At 29.9% G+C, this 13,072-nt stretch overlaps 1 protein-coding gene across 1 annotated transcript in view; it reads left to right on the top strand.

Annotated features, from left to right (window-relative positions):
- The window catches only part of MS3_00005327 (uncharacterized protein), an 86,249-nt gene that overhangs the window by 15,162 nt on the left and 58,015 nt on the right, over positions 1-13,072 (top strand). Inside the window, exons 11-13 of the mRNA XM_051213380.1 lie at positions 3,008-3,113; positions 5,059-5,221; positions 8,016-8,183. Of these exons, the coding sequence (XP_051069355.1) occupies positions 3,008-3,113; positions 5,059-5,221; positions 8,016-8,183 (437 nt within the window). The remainder of the gene's footprint in view (positions 1-3,007; positions 3,114-5,058; positions 5,222-8,015; positions 8,184-13,072) is intronic.

The following is a 13,072-nucleotide window of genomic DNA, read 5'->3' as shown; positions in this document are numbered from 1 at the left end:
GTTTTTTTATAACGACCATCTTATAATAAATAGTTCATGAAATGGATCACTACCATCATCATTGCTATGAGCACTTTCTTGACTGTAAATCGTTTGATTGACAGTACAACAAAAACAATAGAATATACATATATACATAAAAGGTTTTGCTGTTATAAATCTTAATAAGATACAACGATCTCCATGGAATGTTGTTTTCTGTATACAGTCATTGTTCTGATTGCTGTTTTCTTTGTTTTGTTATTAGAATGGTGTGTTTTACATAATACCAATCAGTTGCATGCACAGCGACTTGAGTTTTTTTAGAAAAAGAAAAGCAAAATGTTTTCTTCCGTAGATAAAATATGCATGAGTTGTCTCTGCATTGATAAGTATTTGTATAATATACTGATATTAATGAAACTTGTCGTTGGTAATTATGTTAAATAATAATCGTTTTATTGCAATTCACAATTTTTGTAGGTTATGCTTCTATTGATTGGTTTCATTTGGGTACGGCTGAAGACCAGAGAGCACTAGACAGCTATTTTGTCGTAGCACAAGACTTGTTAGGAATGGCAACCTACAAATCCACCAGTGATTGAACTTAAAACCTACAGACCCCTCAGTGAACTCTTAGCTATAGGAAATATTGAGTCGGCGTCTAATCACACTTTAACTGAACTCGATCCGTGAAAAATATGACTTCAAATTAAACCAAACTCCAAAAATCCCCTCAAACTAAATTAGTAAATTTTGGATAGCTGTATACATGTACATATACTTCTAAAACAGTTGCTATTGATGGGATGATTTGTGAATTTGTAAAAAAAAAAAAAAAAAAAAAAAAAAAAAAATTAAAAAAAAAATAAAATATTTTTTTTTATTTTTTTTTTTTTATTTATATTTTTATTTAATTAAATAAAAAAAAAAAAAAAAAAAAAAAAAAAAAATAAAAATTATAAAATATTTATTTTTTTTTTTATTTTTTTTTATTTTTTTATTTTTTATTTAAATTAAATTTAATTTTTTTTTTTTTTTTTTTTTTTTTTTTTTTTTTTTTTTTTTTTTTTTTTTTTTCTTTTCCTTTTTTTTTTATAAAATAAAAAAAAAATTTTTAAAAAAATAGGGGGGGGTAATTGGTAGAAAACGCTGTACTTAGATTTTGTGCTGGTTAGCACTATTTGGTAAGGTGTACTTGCAGTTATGTAGTAGCAACGTACTTGCTCAATAATAACTCTTCTTAATCTTTGATATTAGCCAAATGTGAACTGATTGCTGAAATTCATTGGTTTTATGCTATAAATTAAATAAAGTAGAGAAATTCAAATTACTGAATTCCAAACTCAAAAATTAGTCCAGGAATTTGATGTATGCATTACTCGGATTTCCTATTTAAGCTCTGATAAAAAGTTAATCATGAAAACTTTTGGAAATTTCTCAATTTAAAGGAATCACCTACCTAGTAGTATCCCTTAATTTCTAATTCCTCTTCACTTGGCAGTGTAATTTATTGGTATTTGTTATAACTTGACCGCCGATTAGAGAGCAGTGACTTATCGATCGGGTCAATGACGCGTAAACCCCTATGAGCAGCTTAGAGTTCTGATCGGCCCTGCTTTCCGCCTATCCCAGCCAGATAAGTCCAGAACACAAGTCCCAGCCTCTGCGATATGAATCATGTATTTCAAACATACTCTGTTTATATACCAGTCAATCAGACCACAACGTACCATAACATAGAAAATAACAATTGTACAATATTTGGCCAACAGGAAAATGACACGTGAAATAAATATTGATCAATAGGAAAATGATACCATTTCAAGTTCAAGGATAGCATTAGACTTAACAGGATAATTTTGGGGATATTTTTCTGAATATCCCAACAGGATTCTTCTTTAAATATTACAAATTAATACTAGTTGGGTAACTCTGAAATTCAATTAATAATGTACAAAGATTTTTATGTTGAACTGTTCAGAAGGTATTGTATTTTATAATTCCAGAGGTACTTCAGCAACTATAAGTTTGTATTGAAATTTTTCACTGAATTATCAAAGCTCATTAAAAAGAAAATGAAAAACTAATTGAAATTATAAATAAACAAACAATGAACAATTGTTGATGAGAAAAAAACTTTTCGAGTTATTAAAATCTACATAATTAACTACACTGTAGATTTCAGCATGTTCATTGAAGAAATTAAGGTGAAATAAACTTATGACCTGAATTGAATTAAGTTGAAATTTACTAGTCATTCTATGAAAACGTATTTGCTTAATACTAACGTAATTACTATGTGGCACAAATTTCTCATTTAATTTTAGCAATTAATATTGAAATATCATAACTGAACAATACCAACCTTAAATAAAACTAATATCTACTTCTTTCTAATTTACTTACAGTAAAACTTAAAGTGTTGTGTTTTTATCGATGAAAGTTTTGTGTTTTCTTTCAAAAACTTACAATTTTTTTAAAGTAGCCGTCTGTTAAATACTTATTTACTACTTCGTCAAAATTCATTTCAAGCAGACATAATTTCATTAGGTTAAAACGCCAGTCTACATCACTATTCGTCTTTGAAAAGGATAAATTATATATATTCAAAAGAAAACATCACTAGGCGGTTATGAACATATTCACGTTGCTCACTTGGATGATATAAATTAAGATTAATGCAATCTGGAAATTGTGTTCGACATATCGCCTGAAAAAAACCACCATCGTCAACATGTATACTGGGTGTTTCGTTCTTATTCAAAACTCTACAGTAGCTCACACTGACGACTTCAAACTAAGGATCTAGTTAAAGACATTCAGATCTCTCCTAGTCGAAAGATTCCTATTTTCCTTTAAAAATTCACAGATATATCACGTAATTTGTTTAACATTGTTCTAAAAAAATGTAATTTTCGAGTAAGTTATTATTTTCTCATCCTCAAGTAATTTTACAATAAATAAATTTTGCTTTTTTTAAAAACAGTTTGTTTAAAATTTCTTGTTTTTGTTTACATATTTTCAGCGGCACATTTATCTTACAGTTATTATTTATCTGGCATAATTACTGTATTCACCAATGATAAATCTATTTATTTACGTATACCTTTCTTTGGTCGACTTGTTCATGGGTAAGTGAAATTTACATTTACTTATTATAATAGTAATTTAAATATTACTGTGATCGGCTAATTTATACAGAACTCAGCTTCTCTGGATTTTTCATTATTCTTTTTACTAATATCATTATTATTATTGTTATTATTATTATTATCGTCACTATTGTTACTATTATTATTATTATTACCATTCTTTAAATGTAGTGTTGTTGGTTTTCATTAGTCCGTTTGTTCATTGGTATCGATTTATGGTGAGGTATTTTAATCGCGATAAATTTTAACATTGACCTTATCAGTTTAAGGACAGTTAAATGAATGGTCTCTGAGTCGAGTATAGAATATTGTTTTGGGTTGTATTGATTAGTGACATACTATACACACTGTATTTTATTTATTTTCTGCTTATCATATACAATAATATGGAGTTACAACAATTAAATTTTTATAATACACTACATGAACTGTACACTGATGAATTGTACCTATTGTTATTGCTTAGCAGGTCATTGATGTTGTACACTGTAATTTGTTCTACATTTTAATGGAACAAGCAATATTTTCCTTAGTTCTGAAATAGTTTAAAGATGTTGTAGTTGATGACATGTTGTTAAAACAAATGAGACAGTGCATAAGTTCCAATTAACAGATGTAATCTTTGTAAATACACTGCTGCTAGATCTAATAATGTGAAGTAGTGTGTTCTTTAGTGTATGTGAAGTTTTTTCGTTATTCTATATTTCTATCTGTTTGGAAGATTTTCGATATCAGAACTTTAGTCCATGAAGTGAACATTAAATTTTCAAATAAGTTTAATATTTATTAGTAAAGGTTTACATTTTCCCGTTGTTTATGTTAAGAACTGCAATTGATCACTTTCCATTGGTGTGTGTGCATTGTAAACGGATCACCTCAATATTGTCCCTTGGTCAAATACTTCTGTTAAAGCCAGTGGCTAGCAGTGGAATGCAGGACGTATATTTCAACTTACTTAGGATTTTTTTAGCTGAGTATACCTGCATCTCAATATGGATGTTCACATTGAGACTCGAGCCCAGTATCTTTTGCTTCAAATGTTAACGTGTTATCCACTGGTCTACTACGTTCAACTTCAATAAAGTTGTTATATATGCATTTATTTCGTAAATTAGAATTATTACTCCTAATTTCTAATTATACAATTGTTGATATCTTTTTGGCCGTAGACGTTTATAATCATTGATATACCTGACACTAGTTTTACTCACAGTTTAAGGTTTGACCATAAATACACACGTGAAATATTCACTTACAGTAAATAGAGAAGTTGATAAAGCGATTTAAAAGTGCATAGATTAAAATGTTTCTAATATATTGTTCATGGATTTATTTACTTACTGTGATCTTTAATTTGACATGATTAAAAACAAGTGTTTCAGTTTCGTGTAGACAAAGTGGAAATTAATTAACAGCTGCTTTGTTAGCTTGAATTCTATCAGGCAATATTGACTTAAATACGTATTAGCCGTCCCCAAGATTCAAGTAATGTACTGAGTTAGTTAAACGATTACAATATAGTAAGGTGAATGGTACCTAGACACGACAGAACAAGTAATTATGGTTCAGTACATTTTTACGCTTATATGATTTAATCATATAACCAGTTTTCTCAAGTTCTTACTCTGACCATAGTTTTGAAATATTCAAGAGTGAAATTGCCGTTGGGCCTTTTTGTTTTCTATTTTGGAATGGGGGTTTGTGGAGTTTGTATTAATTTTATTAGTTGAATTGTCGGGTAAAGACAGGTATCTACATCAGACAATGGATGAAGGTTTGCACAAGATCGTGTGTCAATTGAAGTTAGACATTAACACCGTTGGATGCCAGCTCAGTGGTCTAGAGGTTAGGCATATCACATGGAATAAAGAAAGCTTATCAACTAAATAATATTTTTGTCTCTCTCTGTGTTTTTTTTGTTCAGTTCACTTACATCAGGTGTTCAAATAGTGCCGAATTATATAAATGAGAACAATCAACAAGATCTACCTTTTTTATTTCGTTTTATGCTAACTAATCAATATGATTTTACCCTATTCATATCGAAAATTGATTTTTTAACTCCGAGTCATAAATATTTACTACAGGTGAGTGAGTATGAATGAATGTGTTAGTTAATTTCTTTATGATAACAATGTCACTTTGTTTGTATATGTTTCTATATGTACGCATGTATGTATATATACCTGTGACTTTTACTATTGCTTTAAGGTGTAAATTTCTTAGTCGTTATAGGTTTAAAATTAAAATGTCAGAATGATTATTCTGTTCATTTGAACCACTGAAAGAAGATTTCATTATTCATCATAAAATAATAAAAAAAATTTTCTTTTTACCACAATTTATGAAGGTTACATAAAATTTCGAATCCATAAACTATGTAGTTTATGTCAATGCTACGGATGTTACTTTTAGAATTTCAGAACAATTAGCTCAATCCTTTCTGTCTTCTTTTGAAATTTTGTTTTCCCAACAGAGTTTGAAAGATTTTAAATTTACAATAAAACAAAACATATCAAGTGAATAGACTATACCACAGAAAATTAAAATCTAACACAATACTGAATATGGAATTCAGATAGAGTTACCTACATCCATTTATGATATAACTCATTTACCTACTTCAAGTTTCTTAACTCTAGATTTTTTGTCATATTGTGTTCAGTAAATAAGTTTCACATTGGGTCCAAGTTTATAAGAATGGAAGATAATTCATTTAGGATTGCCTTGAATCCTCCTAATTGTACTTCATTTTCTAGATCATGTTTTATCTATGCTAATCACTACAACTAGATTAGAAAATACTGGGGCTAAAATTCTAATCGAAATAAATATCTGATGTATTTAAATATCTCATAAAGAAATCTCTATAGATGTCACTTATTTACTTGGAATCAAAGCTGCACATCCTACCGAATAATCGATGGAGAATATATTTTATTCAAGTATTCTATTTATTATGAATGGTTCAACTTCAAACTAATTGCATAAACAAAATTAGCACTTGAACTAGGATTTGTGAGATTTTATCTGAGCTAAGTAATTTTAAAAGATAACTACCATTCTCCCAGTTAATCAACCAATGAGAGAAACACAAACATATTGGCATCCTTTTTAAATTATCTTTTGCTTTTGAGTGGTACTACATTGGGCATAATGGATTGATCATCATCCGCCTCATGATCTTTTCTGATTCTTGTTTAATAATGTATTACATAACAAGTAATATCATCTTGGCTGAATACTTTTAGATCAGAATGTTAGTTCAGATTTATTTAATATTCCATTGGAATTCTAAACCGATCTATGTTAAACCGCTATTGAAAATTGGGAGCAATAGACGACCGTTCCGTCCTAGTATGGGACTTCTCGGCAGTGTGCATGTATGACCTCGTAACCAGGGATCGAACCCAGGATCTTCTGTTCTGGTTTTTTTATACTGTCTAGTCGAATGGCTAGTGATAGTTTGGTCTTTTAAAAACTATACATTTGCGATTTAGGTATCGATTCATTATGAACGGCCTGGGATTTTAAACACTGTAGTAATTTTAACATTTTGTCAGTTCGATTATTACGTTAAAATTCTAAAATGACTATAGTAACCATAGTGACTGCTTATTCACAGAGTGTATATCCCAATCATAAATGAATAATTTTTGAATGACCGAATCCTTGACAGTCTGAATGAGTTTATTTGATCATTAGGGCCATCGATCAAGATGATGTAATTAACCAGTTAACAAATAATTAGTTGAGAATGAAATTGAAAGCTGTGAATCAACTGTTGATATTTTCTTTTAATTATCAGTATAATTTGAATATCACACAGTTTTCTATTGTTTACATAATTCATTGACTGTTTACAGAGGACAGAGAGACGTGCATAGCAGGGCGACTGCTATGGTCATATGAATTGTCATATGTACATAAACGTCGGAATTTTCTAGAGGATATATATATATATATATATATATATATATATATATATATATATATATATGGCACATGACAAATAATACGCGACTCCATAGTTGTTATTATTATCTGATTATCATGTGGTCTCATTTGTTATTAATTCATATTATGTTTAATTTCTTTAGAGGTTTACTTGACACATATATTACTTCTCTCGTGTCATTTGTTTTTACACGTTCGTACCGTTGCACTGAGAAGAAAAGATTAAAAACAGCCGATAAATATTATTGCCATTTGCAGTTTTGTGACACTATATGAAATTAAGTGTACTATATTACTTATTTATTTTCAGTATAGGAGGATTTGTGTAAAGCGTAGATTTTTCAAAGTTTAAATCACAAATTCATCTTAGCCTGATCACCATTGAAAACCTGGAAGCAATAAACAGACGTTCAGTCCAAGTATAAGGATGTCTTTGTAGTGCACAGCTATGATCCTTCTCCCGGGAATCAAACCGAGGGCCTAGGTCTCGTACGTGACTGTTTAACCTCAAGAACACTGAGCTGACATCAATACCATCGGTTGCTGGTTCAGTGGTCTAGCCAAGATCAGTTCGTGATTTAACTTATGAAAATCCTGTAATCCCTACAAATCCCCTCATACTGAATATAATCATGTGTTCACTAATGACTAACTTCAAGATGTAACCTCCTGAAGTTCCAATGAGAAACCACGACCAGTGACTATATTGAATATGAAACAGTAATCCACCATACATGATGGATAGGGGTTGCTCAATATTGTCAATTTATTTATTTGTTAATAGTTATAATTGATAAACATGATTACACTTATTTGTAATTGCTCACACTTTTACCACATGTAAACATACTCATTTAAAATGTATACTTTTTATTTTCAATCTTTTCTTATGGAATCATATAAAAATGAAATTTTAATGAAAAGATTCATCATCGTGTAACTAATACCGAAATAATACCGAATCAAACGAAATTGATTATGAGTATATCTATTGTTGATAATAGAATTACACGTTTGCATGGTGTATTTATTGTGTATTCGAGTATATCCGCTTTTCATATACCGTACGATATTTATTCTGGTAAACTTCATGTAAGTTGATTTATTTATTTTTCATTAAAATTATTATTATTATTGTTTTAATTGTTTTCGCCTTATCCAGTGTATATGTTGGTGATTGTATATATGTCTGAGATGATGGTTGGAATTTTTCTTTCATATCACACATTTATGCACAGACATATGACTTGAAGTTGAGAAAAGGAAGTAGATTTCATTGTTTTTTCGTAAGACTAGTTACAAATAATTAAATATGGATGATCATTAAACTGTGAGAAATTAAAGTAATATATCCTTGAGAAAGAAGTAATCAATTGAAATAATGTATTTATCTATCATATGTATGTAACAGGAGTAGCGGTTTAATTATTAAAGTACTCAACATTGAAACATTAGGTTACACGATTAAATATCATTAAATCTACTTTGGTTCCTGCAGGTCGGATAGTGTTAATAGCTGTCAGATAAACAGTATGGCTGAAGTTTCAATGCATAGACCAGTACTTCGTTTATGAGTTACATTAAAATGTATAGAGTAATAAACTAACCACATCAATAAAGTATAAATTAACTCCTTCATATGACAAATGTCACATAGACACGTATACACCTCACCTTTGACTTTAATAACATGGCTTTCGATTTTACTAAATATTTTCTGGTTTGTTTCTCTGATCTATTTCAACTTAATTCGATTATTTATTCTTTCTGAAGAAACGACTTAAGTACGAAGTGTTTCAATTTTTCTACTCGTTGGGATATTACAATTATTTTAATATTATAATTCATGAATAAGCAAATAAATTCTCATTTCGCCTCTGCTAAAATAAAGAGGACTTTTAAACAATTAAATATGTGCATGTTTTTTTTATTTGATATAACTCGATATTAGTCGTTAAGATTGTTGTTCTATCAACAATGAATTTAATTATGCTTAATAATACCTTACCGTCAACACTTAACCTTTAGTTTAGTGATTGAAAAAATACAAATTTCAACCTCTACGTTACAGATTTTAACCCAGTTTTTAAACTTTTGAAATAAAGGTGATTCTGTAAAAGTTTAAATGGTAAATCAGTGTCGTTCTAGCGGTATAAAAATGAATTTGTCATCTGATGTCCAATTTCTGATATTATTTATTATTGTTTAAACACTAGTGCAAGAAGGCACCAAAAATATATGCGCCACACTTCGTCATCCGATTGGTGTAAGGGCTGGAATACTGCCCGGGCGCCCAACCCGGAGCCTTTGACCTAGAGGTCTAGTCCAAAAGGCGATGGAACAACGTTAGGAAATGCAGTCCCATGGCAGCCGGTGATCAACGTAAAGTTCATACTCCATTTGTTCCCTCAGGATCCTGGAGCCTGTGTACACTATTGTTTTGAGATCAGAGTTTTCCAACTTTCCTAGATGGGTTCTCAGTATCTACTATCCCTGTTTAAGTGCCGAATATTCTCTTTTCATCCCCTCAACTTCGAAAACAACCTTCTCACCTCGAGAAGGTAGGGAATGGAACTTCCCTGTCAGTGGCTATATACGCGTGGCTATAAGAGAGCATTTCGGGAGGAAGGGCGGACTCTCCCCGCTCCCCCGTGATGAAAGTTATATCATACAGATAATATAATATAGTTTATTCATAAAAAAATAACCGAAATATAATTATCCTATTCAAGTTTTTTAGATAATAAGAAATGGCGTGTTGTAACAAGAATTTTATTTTAATATTAGAACACTCTATATGAATCCTTACACTGGCTGTACAAGATTGTCACATCTAATTTTATTGATAATTGACTTGAACTAGTTTAATGAATAAAAAAATTAATCACAGCCGTTACTGCATGTCACTACTTTAGTAGATCTTTTTTTATTAATTCCACTTGAAAAATATGAGATCGTAGTTAGTTGTTCAAAGCGAAACTAAGAAAATGACGTAATTAACTGGAGATTAATTAAAACACAAAACAGGATGGAGTAATTCACCGAAGTGATCTGCTTACGACCACTTCATTCTTATATGTGTAGAAGTGTAAATACATATACAATTTTTGCAATCACAATGCATAATATATTTGTTAATTTATCGAGTATTATTAAAAATGAAACCAAAATAAATAAATGTTCGAAAATGTATCATTCCTATTCAGTGACTGCAGATGAGGTTTGTGGAAAAAAAGCTTGGAAAATTAACATGAGGAGCTGTAGTTGCTAGGGCATGATTTATGGTTGTGACGATGTTTTTTTTCAAAGTAATTAGAACGACTATAAAAACAGGAATAAGTATTTATTTGATCTCTGGATAAGAGCTTAAAGTGGTAAAGAGGTAGAGTGGTTTGTAAAAGTTGTGGATTACAACTGTGGAAGGTTGAATGAGTTTCTGCTGCACACACGTTTAAAGCTTTGCATATATATATATATAGTAGAAAGACATTCTCCCATACTATATTCAATCATGTGATAAAATGTTTTGCTGTACCAACGTACCTTATCGTAATTTTTAATCAAGTCACAATCAGATTAATCTGTTGTCAGTATATATTTCATGGGGGAGGGGGTAGTACCTACAGTAAATATTACTTCACCGTGCTATTTTTTCAATGTTGTACATTAGTCACCTGGCCTACACATAATTTGCTAGCTTAAATAAAATTTCAATCTGATTTTTTCTTGCATAAATATATATGAAAGCATCCATTCTAGTGCAGTGTTATTGACCTAAAATACAGCCCAATTTTCATTATTTTTTCCCGTTCATTCAGCTTAAACTTTTATGGTAAATGATAATCCCCACTATACATTATGTTCATATACTCTATCTCATTGTATATATATCATTTATGTTGTTCAAAATAATTTAATATTTTATTCATTTTTAATAATAATTCATAAATTAATCAAAAAAATAATCATTTATCCTCCTGAAGTGAAAGTAAAGTAGAAAGACGATACGGAGAGCAGAATATAATAATGATGTAAAAAGTAAATAAAAAATTAGATGATTGTACAAGATATAGAGAAGAGCTGTGATACAGATTATATCACGCCATAAACCAGCGAATACATTTTTGATAGTTTAGGTATTTGTAATAAACATAGTGTAATAGTAATTAGCATGAATAGTGATGTTGTGTTTCTTCTGTTTTTTTGTTTTCAAATAGTTGTAACAATAATAATAATAATAACGTGTTATAGCACATTAAAATTATTATTTAATGACATAACATACCTAACATAATAATTTGTGTGTCTATCTATGTACGTAATGACCTTATTATTACATACAAAAGAGACTAAGCCTTGTTGTCATTTTTATGATCATCAACTGATCTTATCTGATTTATTTGTACTCCGGGTTGTATACGTGTTTGTGCTTGTGATTGCACAGTTGAAATAGTATAAAATACTTTTTATAAAAAAAATATCTGATCATTTTTCTCCAAGCTTGTTTCTTTTTTATGACAAATATAGTTACATAAAATTGCAAGCTTATACTTAGTATGATTTTAATGATGATAATAATAATAATGGTGAAAACTAAGGGTCATATGACAATATGTTGATATACATTATGATTAATCGTACTTATAATTATAATACAATCTCAATAACTACTTGTTTCATAACAACAAAATTGATTTTAATAGTTGAATTCATGAGTCTATCTAAGCTAGACTACCATTGAATAACCGGAAGCACCGGATGGTGATGTAACTTAGATCGACTCATGATTTTAACTGTTAAAATTATTAGGATCTCTACAAATTCCCATTCTGATAATAAAATTAATCATGGTGGTAATGTAGTGAACGACAACACAAGTGGGGACAATCGAATGTATTTGAACACAAAATTACGGAACACTTTGATAAAATCTGGGAACCATACAGTGAATACTTCATTTGCAAAATGTTTATTAACTGTCTTAGGCTTCAATGTTCCCGCATTTCTATACCAATCGTTTTCTGTTCCCGTTCCTTCCTCCTCGATCTTCTCGACCTGCTGCCAGACATTCGATTCCTGACTAGCGTTCTATACTACTTATGTCGACATAAGTAGCACATACCACAGTAATACTGTCAACACAAACAGGATAAAAGTTGATTTAATGACTGTAAAATTATGATTATTCAAGTACAGCTGTATTACTGTTTTATTTATAACAGTTATTATTTTCTTCTTGTGTATACTCTGTCGTTTTTTATTCGTATCGTTGAGATAACTATTATTTCATCAAAATCATGAACAGATGTAACTTGGATCAGTTCATGATTTCAGTGAAGTTCAAAAATTTCCACTCACCCCCATACTGAAAACAAATATTATTTTTAATTTCTGTAACTGTTTATCTTAATAGTCATCTCTATAGTTGTTTTGATAATATGAACTGTATTAATTCGGATCATGTAATAAATTCTTTGTTGTTTTGTTTTTATTATTTGCCAACTGATAGAGCTCATCATTATGTGTTTTTTATTGTTCATGGTTATTATCGTTTGTATTACTCCTTTTCATAATTAGCTTAAAAGTAAACAACAATTGTCAATTAATGTACTACTCAACTTTGAACCACCAACTTTCTTTATGTAGATGAAATGAAGTTTGGACCGTTAGCCTAGTATTTGAAAGTCAAATAATTTAACTGATAAACCATCAACACTTCATTAGATCATTCTGATATTCTGAAACATTTTTTGTACTTTTTAAGGTGATATTTCAATTCATTTACAATGTCTTATTTTGGAAATAATTGAGGATTGACATATTACTCTAGGGGTTTGTGAAGGTAGTTAAATGTCATTGTTTATATCACTAACTGATCTTAGTTAAACAACTATCAAAAACCAGAAGCCATCGAACATCTTTTCTGCCAAGTGTAAGACTCCTCAACATTGCACACTCCCTAACCCACTGGTAATTGAACT

The sequence above is a fragment of the Schistosoma haematobium genome, chromosome 3 (genome assembly GCF_000699445.3).
Source record: "Schistosoma haematobium chromosome 3, whole genome shotgun sequence".
In the NCBI taxonomy this organism is placed as follows: Eukaryota; Metazoa; Platyhelminthes; class Trematoda; order Strigeidida; family Schistosomatidae; genus Schistosoma; species Schistosoma haematobium.
The sequence above is the reverse complement of the archived record's forward strand: the minus strand, read 5'-3'. Positions and strand labels throughout refer to the sequence as shown.